General features: G+C 41.3%; 1 protein-coding gene across 1 annotated transcript in view; it reads right to left on the bottom strand.

The window, feature by feature from the left end:
- Positions 1 to 2,680: 2,680 nt before the first annotated feature.
- Positions 2,681 to 23,216, bottom strand: part of LOC138854783 (uncharacterized) — a 166,974-nt gene continuing 146,438 nt past the window's right edge. Inside the window, exon 4 of the mRNA XM_070099838.1 lies at positions 2,681 to 3,098. Coding sequence (XP_069955939.1) covers positions 2,968 to 3,098 — 131 coding nt within the window. The 3' untranslated portion in view covers positions 2,681 to 2,967. The remainder of the gene's footprint in view (positions 3,099 to 23,216) is intronic.

Genomic DNA, 23,216 nt, shown 5'->3' with positions numbered 1-23,216 from the left:
AACAGACCATGGAACGTAGCATAACAGACCATGGAACGTAGCATAACTGACCATGGAACGTAGCATAACTGACCATGGAACGTAGCATAACAGACCATGGAACGTAGCATAACAGACCATGGAACGTAGCATAACAGACCATGGAACGTAGCATAACAGACCATGGAACGTAGCATAACAGACCATGGAACGTAGCATAACAGACCATGGAACGTAACATAACAGACCATGGAACGTAACATAACAGACCATGGAACGTAGCATAACAGACCATGGAACGTAGCATAACAGGCCCTGGAACGTAGCATAACAGACTCTGGAACGTATAACAGACCATGGAACGTAGCATAACAGACCCTGGAACGTAGCATAACAGACCATGGAACGTAGCATAACAGACCATGGAACGTAGCATAACAGACCATGGAACGTAGCATAACAGACCATGGAACGTAGCATAACAGGCCCTAACAGACCATGGAACGTAGCATAACAGACCATGGAACGTAGCATAACAGGCCCTGGAACGTAGCATAACAGACGCTGGAACGTAACTGGAACGTATAACAGACCATGGAACGTAGCATAACAGACCCTGGAACGTAGCATAACAGACCATGGAACGTAGCATAACAGACCATGGAACGTAGCATAACAGACCATGGAACGTAACATAACAGACCATGGAACGTAACATAACAGACCATGGAACGTAGCATAACAGACCATGGAACGTAACATAACAGACCATGGAACGTAGCATAACAGACCATGGAACGTAACATAACAGACCATGGAACGTAACATAACAGACCATGGAACGTAGCATAACAGACCATGGAACGTAACATAACAGACCATGGAACGTAGCATAACAGACCCTGGAACGTAGCATAACAGACCATGGAACGTAACATAATCAATGATTCTGGTCACACGTCTTTGCTAATTTTTTTTATATAGTTTATTGTCACATTACTTAAGGTTCCCAGCAATATTTACCTTCACATAAAAGTTTCTGATTTAAAAAAATAGTATTTAGCTAATCTAGTGGAAAATTTCATCCTGACTCAAAAGTTTCACAGGAAGATTGAGATAATTGTCACTGGTTAATAGTTTTGTATTAAGATATAAGTGTATATGGTATCCCAGGTGACTATAGAGCAATTTATTCACAACTTTAGGAACTTTGATGAATAAAGTAATTATGCTTTGGCTACTTTTGTTTGAAAACAATATCGTAGATTGTCATAATGTAGTGGAATAATGACTCACGAAATCGTAATGACATAATTGCAAACAAATCATACCACGGGCGGGGTTAGAACCCATGATTATAGAGTCTTAGAACTCCAGACCAACTTGTTAGCCACTGGACTAGTGGCTAATGCGTCGGTCTGGAGTTCTAAGTCGGTCTGGAGTTGTAAGTCTCTCAGATCGCGGATTCTAACCCCGCCGGTGGTATGGTAGCAGAATAATAATTCTGTTGTATTTTTTTGGCGTAAATCCACGTATAATTGTTGAAAATAATTCATAAATTGTGTACTGTATAAACGGATAAGCTGAAGTACGCTGTAAATGCAGCAACTAAAAGGTAAACTTTGGTAAGACTCGTCAGGAAGCAGGACAACCGTTTACTGATGCGGGTCTTAATTACATGATGACCCGCCACAGGAACTTTAGGTCATATAACATAGACTTTCTGCTATTATCGTTAACGAAAAATTTGATACAGTACTGTAAGTTATTGTCAGTTTTTTCTCAATTTAGTATCAGATTATGTTACTGGGCAATTAATAAAAGTATCAGTATATAGGTAAAAATAAAATATTTCTTAATACAACTAAATGTTTTTGTATGTGTATGGTAAGTGTTTTGAGAGAAAGACTAATAATGGGCATAGTTTATAGAGCACTGTAGTCCAGTGCTCTGTTTGTGCACAAGATTTTGTGGTATAGTGTATCATGTTCACAGTGTTTAGAGCACTGTAGTCCAGTGCTCTGTTTGTGCACAAGATTTAGTGGTATAGTGTACCATGTTCACAGTGTTTAGAGCACTGTAGTCCAGTGTTCTGTTTGTGCACAAGATTTAGTGGTATAGTGTATAATGTTTAGAGAGTGTCCAGAGCACTGTGTTTGTGTATAAAGTTTTTCACGGGGCTGAGGTATAATATAGGAAGTTGTAACAGGTAGCCCGAGACTCACGAAGCTTCATAGCCAAGGAATATACACATTACTTATACATTATCATTCAGTTACTGGTTAGACCCAGTGAAGGTTAATCTGACTCTCATATACATGCCATACATCATTACCAATGGAATTTGTGCTGCAAAACTATTGCATCCGGGTAATATGTTGTGTATAAAATCACTTGTAATTATTATCTTTATCAATATCAAGGAAGGTGTTCAGGGCAGCAAATTTGAAACTCAGTGAAATCATGGAGAAAGTGATGGAAAATATATGTAGACATATGTATTGTTCCCAGATAATGTTTGCTTCCACAAACAATATTTTATGCTTAAGTTTATTAATTTAAGTTCCACGTGAATCCTTGGAGATTCTTAAAGAAATATTATTCAAGGAGAAACTGATATAATTTATAGATGGATTTGTAAATTATTCATAATTCCGTTTGTATATTCCAAAAGACTCGAAGATATGTAAATAAATATTAGTTCTTTTTTTTTATTCGCCTTTATCCAGTTCCTTATCAACATTTTTAATATAAGCTACATAATATATATGTTAATGTTTAAAAGTGGGGTTAACTTAGTCAGTTGTGAAGCTGCCTGAAATTATTTGCGTAACATTCGTTGCCCTATTGTCTCTCTTATTTTTTTTTTTTTTTTTGCTAATTCACTTTTTTTTATTTCCTAAACTCTCAGATATATGTTAAGAAGCCATATTTATGGTGGAGTGTTGACTTGAGGAGAGTTGAGACTCGTAGGAAGGTGAAGGTAACTCAGTCATCTGGGTTCTCCGTCCAGCGTCTGTGTACCGCAGCGTAGAGCACCACGAAGGCGTACAGTGTGACTCCTGCAATTACTACAAGGATGCAGGCGAAGACCACGCTCAAGAAACCCTCGTCGATGCCTGCAATTTATGCAAATTACAGTAACGTGTCTGCGACGGGCATAGATAAAGTAGATTTTTTTTTATACAGAAGTAACTCACAAATAGATGGTAGGTAGATGTCGTTTAGGGTTTTGGTTTGTCCAGCAAGAAGCAACACGTCATCCAGATTCCATTTTCATTTTGCTGGGTTAGTAGTGAATTATTCCAGCTATGATATTGTGATTTTCATTCTAGATTTCTAATTAATCCTTCATGACATTCCAATCCAAGAATTTTATATATAAATAGACAAAATATTCTAGTTTTCATAAATCAGGTTAGTTTCTCTTAATCATCACAAAATTAATATTACCAGTCATTATTATTGAAAATTAAGAAAAATTCTTTTGAAGATTTACTACCGTTCAGGGTGTACACAAACACATACACCCCTACCCCCCCCCCCCCCCACACACACACAACACACCTCTCGAAACAGGGCGACTACCTGAGGTATGGAAGACAGCAAATGTAGTCCCAATTTTTAAGAAAGGAGACAGACACAAGGCATTATACTACAGACCAATGTCACTTGGCAAAGTCAAACCAGCACGGTTTCAGGGACGGGAAATCCTGTGTCACAAACTTACTGGAGTTTTGCGGCAAGGTGATGAAAGACAAGAGAAAGAGAGAGGGAGAGAGAGAGAGAGAGAGAGAGAGAGAGAGAGAGAGAGAGAGAGAGAGAGAGAGAGAGAGGGAGAGAGACAGAGAGAGAGAGAGAGAGAGAGAGAGAGAGAGAGAGAGAGAGAGAGAGAGAGAGAGAGAGAGATGAGAGAGAGAGAGAGAGAGAGGGATGGGTAGATTGAAATTTTCTTGGACTGCAAGAAGGCTTTCGACACAGTTCCACACAAAAGACTAGTGCAACAGCTAGAGGACCAGGCAGATATAACAGGAAAAGCACTGCAATGGATCGGAGAATACCTGACAGTAAGGTACGAGTCATGGCACATGATGAGGTGTCAGAGTGGCGCCTGTGACGAGTGGGTTTCCTCAGGGGTCAGTTCTAGGACCGGTGCTGTTTCTGGTATATGTGAATGACATAACGGAAAGGATAGACTCAGAAGTGTCCCTGTTAAGTAAAGGGACACAAGTGCAACTAATGAGACATTATATTGTGGCAACGTTTCGCTCTCTGATAGATTTGTCAAGCTTTGTCAAAGGACACAAGTCGCATTAGTTGCATTTGTGTCCTTTTACTTAATATATTGTCTGTAATTTTACCAACATTAATACAGAAGTGTCCCTGTTTACAGACGATGTGAAGCTAACGAGGAGCATTCAATCTGATGAGGATCAGGAAAGACTACAAAGGGATCTGGACAGGCTGCAAGCCTGTCCCAGCAACTGGCTCCTGGAGTTTAACCTCACCAAGTACAAAGACATGAAGATTAGGGAAGGGCAAAGAAAACCACAGAGAGAGTACAGGCTAGGGTCCAAAGACTGTAAACCTCACTCAAGGAAAAGGATTTTTGGGTAAGTACAATACCGAGAACATCTGATGCGCACATCAGCCAAATAACTGCTGCATCATATATGGGCTCCTGGTAAACCGAAAAACAGCGTTCTGACACCTCAGTAAGGAATCATTCAAGACTCTGTAAACCGTGCATGTCAGGCCCATATTGGAGTATGCAGCACCAGTCTGGAACCCACACCTGGTCAAGCACGTCAAGATATTAGAGAGAGTACAAAGTCTTGCAGCAAGATTAGTCCCAGAGCTAAGGAGCATGTCCTACGAGGAGAGGTTAAGGGAAATCGACCTGACGACACTGGGGACAGGGAGGATAGGGGGAACATATAAAATACTGAGAAATATAAAATACTGAGAGGAATTGACAAGGTGGATAGGGTCATGATGTTTCAGAGAAGGGATACAGCAACAGGGGGTCATAATAGGAAGTTGAAGACTTCGATGAGTCACAGCGATGTTAGGAAGTGGAATAGTCTGGAGATTGATGTAGTGGAGTCAGGATCCATACATAGCTTTCAGAAGAGGTATGATTAAGCTCATGGAGCAGTGAAGAGGAGAGGCCAGGAGCTATGAATCGACCCTTACAACCACAATTAGGTGAATTAGGTGAGTAAATACACACACCACACACACTCCCATCCTATTCCTCATCCTCACATCTGACATAGACAGAGATGTAAGCCATCGCTCTGTGTCGTCCTTTGCGCATGACACCCAAATTGCTATGACAGTGACCTCCATCGAAGACACCGCAAGACTCCAAGCGGACATCAACCAAAAATTCAATGTATTTCAAAGGACCTAAAATCTGGAACACCCTACCTGAAAACTCTAGAACTGCAAACACACTCATCACTTTCAAAACTACAGTTAGAAAACATCTTATCTCCCTGATACACCCCAACAACTAACTACATGATAACTACATGATAACCACCTGGTGGTTCACAATTACACTCACTCACCCACTGACTATAAACACAGAAATACTAATATTAATCTTAAAATAATGAATCCTAACTAGTCATAAGTTTGCCTATGATACTCCAATATAGACACTTTGTATTGTGCTAAAACAAAAGCATTCACATTGCTAAACTCACAAATTATAATGTAGTCACTTAGCCTTAATACCATAATCTGTAAGGATTTAATGTTATGAATTAATCTACGTCTGCCCGAAATGTCTAGGCATGCTAGGTGTCCTAGTGGCCCCCTCTGTAATTAGTATTTTATAACATGTAAACCACACAATATCCAAATCCTGTAAACCCCACATTGCAACCCTTATAGAGAATAAACTTGATTGATTGATTGATTGATTAAAATGGGCCACTCAAAGCAATGTGAAGTTCAATGAAGAGAAATTACAACTACTCAGATATGGAAAGCTTGAGGAAATTAAAACTGTATCAGGGTATACAACAAATTCTAACCATATAATAGAGCGAGAAACTAGTGTGAAGGACCTGGGAGTCATAATGTTAGAGGGTCTCGCCTTCAAAGACCACAACAATGTATCTACTGCATCTGCTAGGAAAATGATAAGATGTATAATGAGAACCTTCAAAACTAGGGACTGCCACAGAATAGCAGGAGGCCAAGACTAGAGTATGATGAAAACAACAAAGCGATTGTGGACACACTAGCTGAAGTGGCCAGAAGGGCCCATGTGGGTAGGACAAAGTTACTAGTTGTGGGTGACTTCAATCACAAGGGAAAACGTGAAGCCACATGGGGACCAGAAATGTGGAGAGCTAAGATGTTGGAGGTAGTCCTGGAAAGCTTCGTGAATCAACATGTTAAGGACACTACCATATATAAAGGAAAGGATGAATCAGCATATTCACCTTGATTAGTTCAGACAACAAGGACATCACATGTGAAAGGCCCTTTAGAGCTAGTGATCAAGTGGTTCATAGCTTCGAATACATTGCAGAGTTAAAAGTGGGTGAAGCAGCACGAATAGGACGGGTGAAGCTAAACTATAAAAGAGAGGACCTAACAGGAATAATTAATTTCCTGCACGAGCTACAGTGGTAAAGAAAACTGGTGGGAAAAACAATAAAAGAAATGATAGTATACGTGTCAACAAAATGCAATTAGGCAGACGTGAGGTTCGTACCCACGGGCAACAAAAACAATGGAAAAACCAGAACGAGCCCTTGGTTCTCCCAAATGTGTAAAGAGGCAAAAACTAAGTGCGCTAGAGAACAGAAAAAGTATAGAAGTCAAAGGACACAGGAAAATAAGGAGATTAGCCGAAGAGCCAGAAATGAATTTGAATAGACAAGGAGAGAGGCCCAGCAGCAATACAAGAATGACATAGCATCAAAAGCCAAATCTGGCGCAAACTTGTTGCACAGCCACATCAGGAGGAAAACAACAGTCAAGGACCAAGTAATCAGGCTGAGGAAAGAGGGAAGAGAGATCACAAGAAGTGACAAAGTATGTGAAGAGCTCAACATGAGATTTAAGGAAGTATTTTCGGCGGAGACGGAATGGACTCGAGCAAATCGAGATGGAAAGGTACACCAAGAGTACTAGACACACTATACACAACAGGGGAGGAGGTGAAGAGGCTGCTAAGTGAGCTACATACCTTAAAAGCGGTGGGCTCGGACAATACATCTCTGTGGGTCCTAAGAGAAGGAACTGAGGTACTGTGTGTGCCACTAACAACAATCTTCAACACTTCTATCGAAGCAGAGAAACTGCTAAAGGTGTGAAAGACAGCAAATGTAGTCTCAATCTTTAAGAAAGAAGATAGGCAGGTGGCATTAAACTACAGACCAGTGTCACTGACATGTATAGTATGCGATGTCATGGAAAACTTATCAGGAAAAGACTGGTGGAGCACCTAGAAAAGAATGAGCTTATATATGATAACCAGCACTATTTCAGTGAGGAGAAATCCTGTGTCACAAACCTAGATGAGTTTTACGACAAGGTGACAGAAGTAAGGCAAGAGAGAGAGAGGGATGGGTAGATTGCATTTTCTTGGACTGTAAGAATGCTTTTGACACAGTTCTGCACAAGAGATTAGGGCAAAAAGCAGGAAGAACATGTAGGATTAACAGAAAAGTCACTGAAATACATCAAGAAATACCTGACAGGAAGGAAACAACGAGTGATGGTATGTGACGAGGTGCAGAGGGGCGCCTGTGACTAGCGGAGTTCCACAAAGGTCAGTCCTTGGGTCGGTGCTGTTTCTGGTATATGTGAATGACATGACGGAAGGGATATATTCAACGGTGTCCCTGTTTGCAGACGATGTGAAGCTAATGCGGAGAATTCAAGTAGATGAGGATCAGGTAGGACTACAAAAGAATCTGGACAGGTTGCAAGCTTGGTCCAACAACTGACTCCTGGAGTTTAACCCCAACAAGTGCAAAGTCGTGAAGATTGGGAAAGGTCAAAGAAGACGACAGACAGAGTACAGACTATGGGGCCAAAAGACTGTAAACCTCACGCAAGGAAAAAAGATCTTGGGGTGAGTATAATACCGAGCACATCTCCAGAGGCGCACATTAACCAAATAACTGCTGCAGCATATGGGTACTTAGCAAACCTAACAACCGCGTTTCAAGGCTCTGAAATCCATGTACGTTAGGTCAATATTGCAGTATGCAGTATCAATATGGAACCCACACCTAGCCAAGCACGTCAAGTAATTAGACAGAGTGCAAACGTTAGCAACAAGACTAATCCCGGAGCTAAGGGGTATATCATAAGGGAAGAGGTTAAGGGAAATCAACCTGACGATACCGGAGAACATGAGGGATAAGGGGCACGTGATAACTACAAAATATACTGAGAGGAATTGAAAAGGTGGACATGGACAGGATGTTTTAGAGATGAGACACAACAACAAGGGGTCACAACTGGAACCTGAAAACTCGGATGAGTCATAGGGAAGTTAGGAAGTATTTCTTCAGTCATAGAGTTGTCAGGAAGTGGAGCAGTATGGAGAGTGATGTAATGGAAGCAGAATCCATACGTGGATTTAAGAAGAGATATGATGAAACTCAAGGTGCAGTGAGAGAGTGGATCTAGTAGCAACCAGTGAACAGGTGGGGCCAGGAGCTATGAATCGACCCTTTCAACCACTAATAGGTGAGTACACACCATACACACACACACACACACACACACACACACACATATATATATATATATATATATATATATATATATATATATGCATCCTTAGTAAACAGATTATGCCACTCCTCGCCACTCATCCCTGGTCCTCTCCCCATATCCCGGTGTAGGCCGTGTGCCTGCCTGACCCAGGGTGTTGCCTTTAGTGCCCCAAAAATTACTCTCACCACAGTTCGCTACTCCCCCACCTCATCCCCCATGAATTCATGCTGTGCTTCACCCGTCATCCCACAGCTGGCGCCCTCCCACGCCCATGACGTCAGCAATGTTACAAGGTGTGCTGGGTTCCCAGGAATTTCCACGACATATTAGGACTCGTATTACCACCTCCTGCCCCGCTGCCACTGAAGTGATACTCCACAACATTCACCCATCACCCATCACCCATCGCCTACTATTCATCGGAAGCCACAGTCAATGGACAAGGGTCAGAGCAATAAAAGAAGATCCAGTAACCAGCTAAGGACCCCTAACATCAAAGGTGAGACCAGTAATATCACGAGGAAAACTTCTCGTACTTCCAGTCAGGACACAACCCTCATCACCCACTGGCATCACCACAACACAACGACAGACAACAACAAACATGGCCGCCACCACAGTCCAAGATAACTCCTTCCTTGGATTTGATGTTAAGAAGATTACCGACGCAGAAATAGCTAAACTTCTTACGATTCAGAACCACACAATCACCACACTAACCCAGGAAATGCAGGAACTAAAAGCTTGCAATGCACAGTACCTCAGCAAGATCACTGCTCTAGAACATAAACTAGACACTCTGGAACAACAAAGCAACACCCACACCCGGTCCCTAGACACCATCAACACTGTAAAAGACCAAGTCACCCTACTTACTACCAACATTATAGAGGAAAGATCAAGAGTGGACCAACAACTTGCCAATGTCATTACCAACTTCCAAGATCATAATGACCAACAGCAGCTATCTGACACTGTTTTAGTTAACAGCAAACATCTCCCACCCACAGTCACCCAAGAAACCTGCATAGAGACCACCCTACAACTTATCAAGGACCACCTTCGCCTTAACATACGTAGTGATGACCTAAAGGATTGCAAACTGATGGGCTACCAAGCAGGTAAAAAAGCAGTGCTGATAAAATTCCAAACTAGCCTACAAAGAAACAACCTACTAAAAACATCTATTTCTATGAAAACTGATGTTTACGTCAATGAGTGCCTTACCAAAACAAGACAAAACCTTCTTTATCAGCTAAGAAAATTACGCTATGCCCCCAAAATCCACCAGTGCTTTGTGAGGGATGGAAAAATAGCAGTTAGGAAACAGCCCACTGGGAAGAGATACTTCATCTCTACAGAACATGACCTTAAAGCATTCCTAAGTGAGGCTGGACTAACAGAATCAGAGTAAAGTGCAGATAATACCCACAGTCCACCGTTAGTGTTATATTGTCATAAATTTTGTTCCCCCAAAAAAATTTCCAATACCCCAACTACTTTTGAATGTCACTGTTGTATTCAGTGACCATTCTACCTCATAGTCTTAATTGTGTTTAATATCTACAGAATCTGTCTCCTTTTTTACATCTTACCACTTCATTGTTCTATCTTATTTTAATTGAAACTAACCATAGTTTGTCCTCAGTATTCTACCTCACTTTAAAAAATACTCTATCGCCCATTTTTATTTTAAAATCTCTATTATAGCCCAACCTTATTGTAAACTTTATATTATTGCCCATTTTTGTTTTATATTTTAGTGCCTAACTTTATTGTAAACTTTTCATCTTATTATTGCATTATTCTAGTCTTGAGTTAATTACCTAATCTTATACTTGCCCAATTTTACCAATACCTTATTGCCCAATCTATTTTAATTTTTTTACTATTGCCCTTTTTATTTGTAAAGTTTATTACCCAATTTTATTATATACTTTTTTATTATTGCTCTATTCTATTGTAGACTTTATCACCCAACTTTATTTTGCTTTTCTTAACCTTTTGTTACCAATTTTTAAGCTTGTATATTCAACTCCAACTTTAATATTATCCTGTCTACCATCTTACTATCATACTATAACCAAGTCATTGCCATTTTTATTTTTTTTTATTTTTTTTTTTATTTTGCTACCTCAACTTGTGTATTTTGTCTTGTCAAATTAAATTTAGTTATACTCTAGTTCTTGTTAACAACTTATATTAGACCTTAGTGCAATTACAAGTGAGAGTCTTGTGCCATTTTAAACTAGTATTTTTTATATTATTAGATTATACCTAGTTGTACTTTAGCTCATTCTAGCTCAATACATAGACAACACCAAATTCATTATATTAGACCTTAGTGCAATTACAAGTGAGAGTCTGGTGCTATTTTTAATTTATATTTTTATATTTTTAGTTTATACCTAGTTGTACTTTAGCTCATTCTAGCACAACACTTAGACAATATCAACTTCATTATGTTTATTAGTGACTATACTCTATATGACCAAAGTGCTTTAGCTATATACTTGTCCAAACTTCCCACCACTACAGATATCAGTACTAGAACTCACCGCACAACACAGGATATAAATAACCACTATTTAAACCTAGAAGATGAATGATCACGTTGACCCTGATCTAAACCTCCACAATATAACACCCAATCAAAACCTATTGGAAAGTAACTGCCTTTATTACACAGCATCACAAGCCAGCACTATCCTAAACAATGCTAAAAGTCTATCAGTACTTAACTACAACTTCAGGTCCTTAAGCAAACACTATGATGACCTACTGGCACTCCTTGAGTCGCTAAAGACACCCTTCTCCTGCATTATTCTTACTGAGACCTGGCTTAAGCAGGACACAATAGATATCTACCCTCTACCAGGATACACAGCAATCCACAACTACAGACCATACCAAGTTGGGGGTGGTATAGCAATCTATTACTCTAACCAACTATCTTGTATTATCACCACTTGCTTTAGTGATGAATATGGGGAATACATTTTTGCTAATTTTACTGTAAAAAACCTTAAGACGCCTATAACAATCGGTGCCATTTACCGGATACCCCACACAAACATCCCAAATTTCAGTGAGAAATTAGAGGCACTAATAACAAACAGACAAATGAACAAGCACCACCTTCTCTTAGCTGGAGACTTCAATATCAACCTTGACCTACTAGATGATCAGCCTGTAACTGATTTCATAAACAATGTGAACAACACACTTCTCATACCAACAATAACTAAACCAACCAGGCTCACTGAGACAAGTGCAATCATAATAGACCACATATGGACCAATATACTAGCCCCCCTTAAATCAGGGATAATCACAGACAGCACTACAGACCACTACCCAACCTTCCTCTTAACAAACATTAGTAAACCACCACTGGAATACAGCAAAGTTTCATTTAGACTCCATGACGAGGCCTCAATAAGGAATTTCACAGCTGACCTAGAGACTGTTGACTGGCCTACAGAATTCTCCAATGCCAATGGTATTGACGATTGGACAGACATTTTTCTTAACAAATTACTTAGACTATACAACAAACATTGTCCTATAAAAACGAAACAGATCACGAATAAACAGCTCGGTTGCCCATGGCTAACCAGCAGCATTCTGAAATCCATTGATAAGAAACACCAATATGAAAAGCAATATAGACAGGGCTTAATACACAAAGATATTCTTAAACACTATTCATCAGTTCTCACCAAAGTAATAAAGAAAGCCAAACAACTGTACTACTCCAGCAGATTCACTGACACAAGAGGAGATATAAAAAAGACCTGGAAAACACTCTCTCAGATTCTGGGCACCCACAAACTGAAAAAAACCAAGAATATTGTCCTAACTAAACCTAACGAAACACCACTGCATCCCACTGATACAGTTAACAAGATGAATGACTTCTTCTCAACCATAGGATCTAATCTTGCCAGTAAAATCCCACGTACCAACGCCCATGCCGGGGACTATCTAGATGGGAATTTCCCAAATTCCTTCTATCTTGTACCAACTGAGCCCACCGAAGTCACTGAGATTATAAAGTCACTTAAAAATAACTCAGGGAACCTGTCTCACGTCCCACCATTATTGTACAAGCGAGCAGCCCATGTCCTTTCGCATGCTATTTCAATACTTTTTAACAAGTCACTAGAAACTAGCACCTTCCCGAAACTACTCAAGACAGCAAAGGTTGCACCAATACATAAAGGTGGTGACCCTACAGATGTAAACAACTACAGGCCAATATCAAACTTACCATTGCTATCCAAAATCTTCGAGAAACTCGTGGACAGGAGACTGTATTCATTTATAACGGCACAAAACATACTCAACCTCTGCCAATTTGGTTTCAGGAAAAATAAAAGCACTAATGATGCAATTGTAAAAATGCTAGATCTGTTTTACACAGCATTGGAAAATAAGTAATATCCACTAGGAATTTTTATTGACCTAAGAAAAGCTTTTGACACAGTAGACCACGGCATCCTACTCCACAAAGTTAACCATTAAGGTATAAGAGGCCATGTGCTTGCATATTTCAAATCCTACCTTACTAATAGGTATCAGTATGTCACCATTATAGACACAGCATCATCAGCACGGTCATTTGATACTGGAGTTCCGCAGGGAAGTGTCCTTGGACCCCTGCTCTTCCTCATTTACATCAATGATCTTCCAAACGTATCCCAACACCTGAAACCCATTCTCTTTGCTGACGACACGACTTATGTCATCTCTCACCCTAATCTTGCCACCCTCAACACCATTGTTAATGAGGAGCTGCTCAAAATATCAACTTGGATGACAGCCAATAAACTTACACTTAACACTGACAAAGCCTACTATATTATGTTTGGTAGCAGAGCAGGTGCTGCACAACTAAACAATAAGATTGACAGCACTCTAACTGCCAGACATAACGAGGGCAAATTCGACAACAACCTGAATTTCAGCACCCATATCCAACACATATCAAAAAAAGTATCCAAAACAGTTGGGATCCTCTCCAAGATACAATATTACGTGCCGCAAAATGCCCTTCTCACACTATACCATTCACTCATTTATCCATACCTCACCTATGCTATTTGTGCTTGGGGATCAACTGCAGCAATACATCTAAAGCCAATAATAACTCAACAAAAAGCTGCAGTAAGAATAATCACTAAATCCCATCCCTGGCAACCTCCCCCCACTCTTCATATATCTAAACTTACTCACTGTTCAGAACATCCACACTTACTACTGTGCAGTCTACATCTACAGGACCTTAAATTCCAATATTAACCGTGACCTAAAATGCTTTCTTGATAGTTGTGACAGGACCCACAAGCATAACACCAGACACAAACATCTCTACGACATTCCCCGTGTCCGACTAAACCTATACAATAATTCAATGTATGTCAAAGGCCCTAAAATCTGGAACACCCTACCTGAAAACTCTAGAACTGCAGACACATTCATCACCTTCAAAACTACCATTAGAAAACATCTTATCTCCCTGATACACCCCGTCAACTAACTACATAAAAACCTCCTGGTGGTTCACACTTACACTCACTCACTCACCCATTTGACTATAAACACAGAAAAACGCATCTTAATCTTAAAATAATAATTCCTAACTAGTCACAAGTTTGCCTGCGATACTCCAATATAGAAACTATGTATTGTGCCAAAACAAAAGCATTCTCATTGCTAAACTCACAAACTAGTATTTAGTCACTTAGTATTTAGTCAACTTACTCCACAATTTGTAATAATTTAGGGTTAAGAATTAATCTAAGTTTGCCTGAAATGCCTAGCCTTGCTAGGTGTTCTAGTGGCCCCCTCTGTAATTAGTATTTTATTACATGTAAACCTCACAATAACCAAAATCTGTAAACCCCGCATTGCAATCCTTATAGAGAATAAACTTTGATTTGATTTGCTAAATAATGAAAATGATTGTTATAGGAATGCAGTTAGAAGCTGAGTAGATCTATAACCCACTATGATGACATGAACGTAGATAAGTATGTTTAAGGAATAACGTGCAATGTGAACAGACTGACTGATGTTGTAGTGGCCAGGCTTAGGCTTGGTTACAAGTACTTCTGGCAGTTTGGGAGACACACAGATGATGATCAAACTAAATGTAAATTATGTGATCAGGCATATGGTCACTGTCTTGAACACTGTGTGCTTAATTGTCCACTTATTGAGGAATACAGAGACAGACAGTATAATAACCTATGTGACATGTCAAGATATCTTATTAGTGAAAATAAGATGCCAGATATATTAAGCAAATTTCCTAAATTTGCTTGTAACAGATAAGTGAACTATAGATATGTAGATATAAATCCTAATGTATTCCTGTTAACTCTTTGGGGCCTAGTTCCTAGGCCTTTTGTGTATCCATATGCTCTCGCGCTACCGTCCACAGGATGGATATGGGGTGCACAATAAACTAGCCACTTCGGTGGCAAAATCTAAATCTGGTGGAACTTGTCCACGAGGCATCTGCAGGGTTTGCAACGATGAGTGTGTACTCAGTTCAGGAAATGGCAACATCCTTGCACACAATGGATGTCTAGGTTTCTGGAGAGCTTCAACTTGGAACCACCAACAGCTCCTCCCAGCAGACAGCTGACAGCCACCCTGACTTCACCTCTACAGAGGACTTAAAATCTGCAGTCAAATTAACATACACCAGGACACCGTCACACATCCCAAAAGCAGTTCTCCGTAAAGCTGCTAGTAAATTTGCTGACCTCTTGAAGAAAGTCAAAGATGCCCCTGCAATCAATGGATCCTGGCACAATCTACTGCTATTTGGTAATGCCTGTCAGGCTGTCCCACCCAGGAAGGACAAGTCCCTAGCAACATCTGTTGTAATAAATGCATCCCTAGAGATGACAACCTCATCAGTTTTCCAACTAAGGCGACAAACATCCGCTGGGTAAATGTCAAGAAGCAGAACACCGGATGCCTCAAACTCAGAGCCCAAATTAGCAAAAAAATAGAAGAGGGCAATATTACTGGAGCACGGCTTAAAACCAGTGAGGATAAGATCGCTCGTAAGGCCGTCATTACAGCACATGCTCTGAAGGACAAACATCCACCCATAGCTCCCAATACCAATATTGACCTGCCTGACCGTGGAGCAGGTGAAGAACATTTAACCCTATAGGACGCTGATGTGTTTAAAGCCGCCATGTCATTTCCACAGGGCTCAGCAGGGGGTTTCATCGATTTAAGGCCACAACATTTAAACTAAATTCTCAGTCCAGCACTTGATGATGTTTCAGAGAGGCTGTTGTCTGAACTCACCAAGTTTTCCAATGTGTGCCTGGCTGGCGGTGTTCCGGAGGCCATTAGATCCTTCTTCTTTGGTGTCTCACTATGTGCCCTCCTGCAAAAGGACGGAAGAATCAGGCCCATTGCAGTGGGTAACACCCTTCGGCGCCTCGTCGCCAAGGCTGCAGTAAGAAGAGTGAGTCAAGAGGCTGCTGCAATGTTGAAACCAACTCAGCTCGGCTTTGGTGTTCAACAAGGCTGTGAAGCAGCTGCCCACACAGCACGAGTATACATCAATAACTTGTCAGATGAAAAAACCCTGATCATATTGGACTTTGCCAATGCATTCAACTTAGTCAGAAGGAATGCTGCTCTCCAAGCAGTTTCTAGACACTCCCCATCCCCTATCCTCTCATTCAATCGTGTTATAGTGGGACTTCTAAACTACTGTTTTGGGACCATGAAATTGAAACGTGTGAGAGACCCCTCTCTCCCTTTTTCTTTTCTGTCTGGTTATCAAGGAAGTCACAGAAGTAGTTTCAGTGGTCAGTGGTCAGTCGTCACGTGAGGTCACAGACCCTGAGCTGCTTTGGGGATTAGCGTGGACGGTTACAAAGCATGGCTTGCTCCTGCAGTGTTTTAAAAATTGAGGTTGGAGAGTTGAAGGAGGAGGTCTTGCTTCTCCAGGAGGAGATTAGGAGGCTGAAGGTCCACCTCAATGGGTCTGGGAGAGAGTGTGAGGTGGCTGGAGTTGTGGGGAATGAGGCTTCTAGCAGTGAGGTGCAGTCTGTCTCTCGCTGTGAGGAGGCTGTAGTTGGGGAGGTAGCAACGGCTACCAGCAGTGAGGTGCAGCCCAGCACCTGCTACAAGTGGCGAGTGGTTCACAGTAATGGGAGGCGCATCAGAGTAAGGAAAGTTAAGAGTGAAGATCTGAAGGTAGGAAATCGCTTCTCTGTTCTTCAGGATGAATGTACTTCAGTGGCCAGTGAAGGTAAACGTACTACTGCCCCTGCTAATGGAGGTAAGCACATTCTTGTGGTTGGTGACTCTCAGGTAAGATATATTGACCGTGCTTTTTGTAATAGGAATAAGAAGATGAGAGATAGAGTGTGCTTCCCTGGAGCTGGTGTTGGGGACATAGTCAACAGGCTGGATAATATCATGTCAGGTAATGGGAACAAGCCCATTATCTGTCTCAGTGCTGGTGGAAATGATATTGGGAAGGGTAGGAGAGAAGAGCTGCTAGATAAGTACAGGTCAGCTATAGATTTCATTAAGTCTAAGGGAGGGATCCCAATCATATGTAGCATCTTGCCTAGAAGGGGAGTAGGAAATGAATGGTTGTCTAGGGCAATTGGTGTAAATTGCTGGCTAGACAGATACTGCAAGGAACTTGCAATCCCATTCATTGACAACTGGAACAACTTTTATGGCAAACATGATATGTATGCAAGGGAAGGGGTACATCTCTCTGGGGCAGGGGTGGTAGCACTTGCAGACTCGATTGAGAAGGCCATTGGTGAAATGCCTATGATTTTAAACTGATGGAAGATAGAGGTATGGGTGTGTGTGGGAAACAAGCAGGTTGCAACACTAGGGTTGGAAACAGTAAATGTATAAAAGGCATTCAGCATGAAGTTATAAATAAAGACAATAGATCAGGTCAGCAAACAAAGGGGGACAGCAGAGGGCAGCAAGGGACTAGCTCCCTTAAGGTTTACTATACTAATAGCAGGAGTGTAAGAAATAAGATAGATGAGCTAAGATTAATTGCAAGTGCAGGAAACATAGATATTATTGCTATAACAGAGACCTGGCTCAATCTGAAAGATAGAGAGATGCCCTCTGAATGTCACATACAAGGCTATAAATTATTCCACACTGACAGGGTCAACAGGAAAGGTGGTGGAGTAGCGATGTATGTCAGAGACAATTTAAATTGTTGTGTTAGACAAGATATTAAATTAGAAGCGTCAGCCACTGAATCTGTTTGGTTACAGCTTCTCGAGGACGAGAAAAACTAATTTTGGGTGTGATTTACAGGGCCCCAAATCTTGATAGGGAGTGCAGTAAACTTCTATGGGACGAAATTCGTAAGGCATCTACATACGAAAATGTTGTGCTAATGGGAGATTTCAACTATAGACAGATTGACTGGAGCAATTTGACAGGAAATTTAGAGTCAGGTGACTTTCTTGATACGATCCAGGATTGTTTTTTAAAACAGTTTGTGACAGAGCCTACTAGGGGAAGTAACCTCCTTGACTTGGTTCTTGCCAGTAGGGAAACATTAATTAATAATCTTGAGGTTAATGATGAGCTTGGGGAAAGTGATCACGAATCACTCAGTTTTAATATATCATGGAATTCCTCTAATAATGGCAATCAAGTCTCCGTCCCTGACTTTCGCTTGGCTGATTTCATAGGACTGAAAAATTACATAGGTGGGCTGAACTGGAATGACCTGACTAAGGGTCAGGTAGGTAGTGATGGTTGCCGATATGATGCTTTCCAGGGCATAGTTCTAGCTGCTCAGTCAAATTATGTTCCAAATAGGGAAAACAGATCAAACAAAAATGATCCTAAATGGATGAACAATAGATTAAAATATCTGATTGGTCAAAAGAGAGGCATATATAGGCAAATCAAAAGAGGAGAGGGGCAATTCAGAAATCGATATATTCAGTTAAAGAGAGAAATAAAAAAGGGAATTAGAAAAGCAAAAAGAGATTATGAGGTTAAAGTTGCAAGAGAATCGAAGACTAACCCAAAAGGATTCTTTCAGGTATACAGAAGTAAGATCAGGGACAAGATAGGCCCACTCAAAAGTTCCTCGGGTCAGCTCACTGACAGTGATAAGGAAATGTGTAGAATTTTTAACACATACTTCCTCTCAGTTTTTACACAGGAGGATACCAGCGATATTCCAGTAATGATAAATTATGTAGAACAGGACGATAATAAACTGTGCACGATTAGGGTCACAAGTGACATGGTCCTTAGGCAAATAGATAAATTAAAACCTAACAAATCCCCAGGCCCTGATGAACTGTATGCAAGGGTTCTAAAGGAATGTAAAGAGGAGCTTAGCACACCTTTGGCTAATCTTTTCAACATATCACTACCAACTGGCATGGTGCCAGATAAGTGGAAAATGGCAAATGTGATACCTATTTTCAAAATAGGTGACAGGTCCTTAGCTTCGAACTATAGACCAATAAGCCTAACCTCCATAGTGGGAAAATTTATGGAATCAATAATTGCCGAGGCAGTTCGTAGCCACCTTGAAAAGCATAAATTAATCAACGAATCTCAGCATGGTTTTACAAAGGGGCGTTCCTGCCTTACGAATTTATTAACTTTTTTCACTAAGGTATTTGAGGAGGTAGATCATGGTAATGAATATGATATTGTGTATATGGACTTCAGTAAGGCTTTTGACAGGGTCCCACATCAGAGACTATTGAGGAAAATTAAAGCACATGGAATAGGAGGAGAAATTTTTTCCTGGATAGAGGCATGGTTGACAAATAGGCAGCAGAGAGTTTGCATAAATGGGGAGAAATCAGAATGGGGAAGCGGTACGAGCGGTGTTCCACAGGGGTCAGTGTTGGGCCCCCTGCTGTTCACAATCTACATAAACGACATAGATGAGGGCATAAAGAGCGACATCGGCAAGTTTGCCGATGACACCAAAATAGGCCGTCGAATTCATTCTGACGAGGACATTCGAGCACTCCAGGAAGATTTGAATAGACTGATGCAGTGGTCGGAGAAGTGGCAGATGCAGTTTAATATAGACAAATGCAAAGTTCTAAATGTTGGACAGGACAATAACCATGCCACATATAACTAAATAATGTAGATCTTAATATTACGGATTGCGAAAAAGATTTAGGAGTTATGGTTAGCAGTAATCTGAAACCAAGACAACAGTGCAATAAAGCTAATAGAATCCTTGGCTTCATATCAAGAAGCATAAATAATAGGAGTCCTCAGGTTGTTCTTCAACTCTCATTTAGATTATGCTGCACAGTTTTGGTCACCGTATTACAGGATGGACATAAATTCTCTGGAAAATGTACAAAGGAGGATGACAAAGTTGATCCCATGTATCAGAAACCTTCCCTATGAGGATAGACTAAGGGCCCTGAATCTGCACTCTCTAGAAAGACGAAGAATTAGGGGGGATATGATTGAGGTGTATAAATGGAAGACAGGAATAAATAAAGGGGATGTAAATAGTGTGCTGAAAATATCTAGCCTAGACAGGACTCGCAGCAATGGTTTTAAGTTGGAAAAATTCAGATTCAGGAAGGATATAGGAAAGTACTGGTTTGGTAATAGAGTTGTGGATGAGTGGAACAAACTCCCGAGTACAGTTATAGAGGCCAGAACGTTGTGTAGCTTTAAAAATGGGTTGGATAAATACATGAGTGGATGTGGGTGGGTGTGAGTTGGACCTGATAGCTTGTGCTACCAGGTCGGTTGCCGTGTTCCTCCCTTAAGTCAATGTGACCTGACCTGACTAGGTTGGGTGCATTGGCTTAAGCCGGTAGGAGACTTGGACCTGCCTCGCATGGGCCAGTAGGCCTTCTGCAGTGTTCCTTCGTTCTTATGTTCTTATGTTCTTAAGTACTCTCCAGTGAGCTCTATATCTGGTTCTTCGATGATGGTACCCAAGCTGGCACTGCAGAATCTCTCATAGAGGACATCAGAAAAAAATAGATATTGGAGAGAGCCTTGGCTTATCTTTAAATCTCACCAAATGCAAAATAGTTTCTGCTAATCGACAGATCATTGAGGATATTAGTACTGTTTTGTGAGGAGCACGAGCCAACGATCCAGCCAATAGCACTCTTCTTGGTGCTCCTCTTGGGTCCAGTGACACTGATCTGATCCAAGAAAAGAAAATCTCAGACCTCAGGACGATGGAAGGCAGGATGAAAGACACTGATACACATGATGCCTTCTACCCACTCACTAAGTGCCTCTCCATCCCAAAACTTACCTACTTCATGAGATGCTCCCCAACCTTCAGCAGTCCAAAACTCAAGGAATATGACTCTCTATAACGACCATGCCAGAGAGTGTACTAAATCTTCCCCTTGAAGATGGACAATGGTTGCAAGCCCCACTTCCAGTCAAATTGCCCTACTAGCTTTCTTATCATCCTCCGTAGCACCAGACGAATTAATGAAAGAGATTCTTCCAGACAACCTTGGTGACTCAACAAGAATACAAGATCCTAGCTATACTAGTGCCATTATCGAATGAGAGACTCTCGCTGCTCCAGCAGCACCAGAACCTAGTGCAAACAGTAAAGTTGGGATGGCACCATCACTGACAAGGTGCTTGCTGACATGCTCAGGGCTGCAACATCCGACAGGGAAACTGCCCCTCTCCAAACCGTGAGTGCATATCACTCTAAGAACTTCCTCGAAACAGTTCCCATTTCGGCAATAGGAACACACCTCGACCCACAGACCCTCTGTATTGCAGTAGCAAGTACAGAGACATAAGCCATCACTATCAATTTGTCACAGTGAGATCGGAGATCTGGAGATCATGGAGAAAATCGCCATATGTTTCCTCAAAGAATTAGGTTTTAGACTCATTGACACCACCAGGAACCCGAGGGCAGTCACTTTCATGTTCATTCACCTCAGCGTGGTGGCCATCCAGAGGAAAAATGCTCACTGCGTATTTATTACGTATTTATGTTTGTGCTTTATATATACATGTATACATATATATATATATATATATATATATATATATATATATATATATATATATATATATATATATATATATATATATATATATATATATATATGTCTGTGAGTGTGTATGTGTACTCGCCTAGTTACTCACCTAGTTGAGGTTGCAGGGGTCGAGTCCAAGCTCCTGGCCCCGCCTCTTCAATGGTCGCTACTAGGTCACTCTCCCTGAACCATGAGCTTTATCGTATCTCTGCTTAAAGCTATGTATGAATCCTGCCTCCACTACATCGCTTCCCAAACTATTCCACTTCCTGACTACTCTGTGGCTGAAGAAATACTTCCTAACATCCCTTTGATTCATCTGTGTCTTCAGCTTCCAATTGTGTCCCCGTGTTGCTGTGTCCAATCTCTGGAACATCCTGTCTTTGTCCACCTTGTCAATTCCTCTCAGTATTTTGTAAGTCGTTATCATGTCGTCCCTATCTCTCCTGTCCTCCAGTGTCGTCAGGTTGATTTCCCTTAACCTCTCCTCATAGGACATACCTCTTAACCCTGGGACTAGTCTTGTTGCAAACTTTTGCACTTTCTCTAGTTTCTTTACGTGCTTGGCTAGGTGTGGGCTCCAAACTGGTGCCGCATACTCCAATATGGGCATAACGTACACGGTGTACAGGGTCCTGAACGATTCCTTATTAAGATGTCGGAATGCTGTTCTGAGGTTTGCCAGGCGCCCATATGCTGCGGCAGTTATTTGGTTGATGTGCGCTTCAGGAGATGTGCCTGGTGTTATACTCACCCCAAGATCTTTTTCCTTGAGTGATGTTTGTAGTCTCTGGCCCCTTAGACTGTACTCCGTCTGCGGTCTTCTTTGCCCTTCCCCAATCCTCATGACTTTGCACTTGGTGGGATTGAACTCCAGGAGCCAGTTGCTGGACCAGGTCTGCAGCCTGTCCAGATCCCTTTGTAGTTCTGCCTGGTCTTCGATCGAATGAACTCTTCTCATCAACTTCACGTCATCTGCAAACAGGGACACCTCGGAGTTTATTCCTTCCGTCATGTCGTTCACAAATACCAGAAACAGCACTGGTCCTAGGACTGACCCCTGTGGGACCCCGCTGGTCACAGGTGCCCACTCTGACACCTCGCCACGTACCATTACTCGCTGCTGTCTTCCTGACAAGTATTCCCTGATCCATTGCAGTGCCTTCCCTGTTATCCCTGCTTGGTCCTCCAGTTTTTGCACTAATCTCTTGTGTGGTACTGTGTCAAAAGCCTTCTTGCAGTCCAAGAAAATGCAATCCACCCATCCCTCTCTCTCTTGTCTTACTGCTGTCACCATGTCATAGAACTCCAGTAGGTTTGTGACACAGGATTTCCCATCTCTGAAACCATGTTGGCTGCTGGTGATGAGATCATTCCTTTCTAGATGTTCCACCATTCTTCTCCTGACAA

This window comes from Cherax quadricarinatus, chromosome 69 (assembly GCF_038502225.1).
Source record: "Cherax quadricarinatus isolate ZL_2023a chromosome 69, ASM3850222v1, whole genome shotgun sequence".
In the NCBI taxonomy this organism is placed as follows: Eukaryota; Metazoa; Arthropoda; class Malacostraca; order Decapoda; family Parastacidae; genus Cherax; species Cherax quadricarinatus.
Note: the sequence above shows the minus strand (reverse complement) of the source record. Positions and strands in the feature narration are given on the sequence as shown.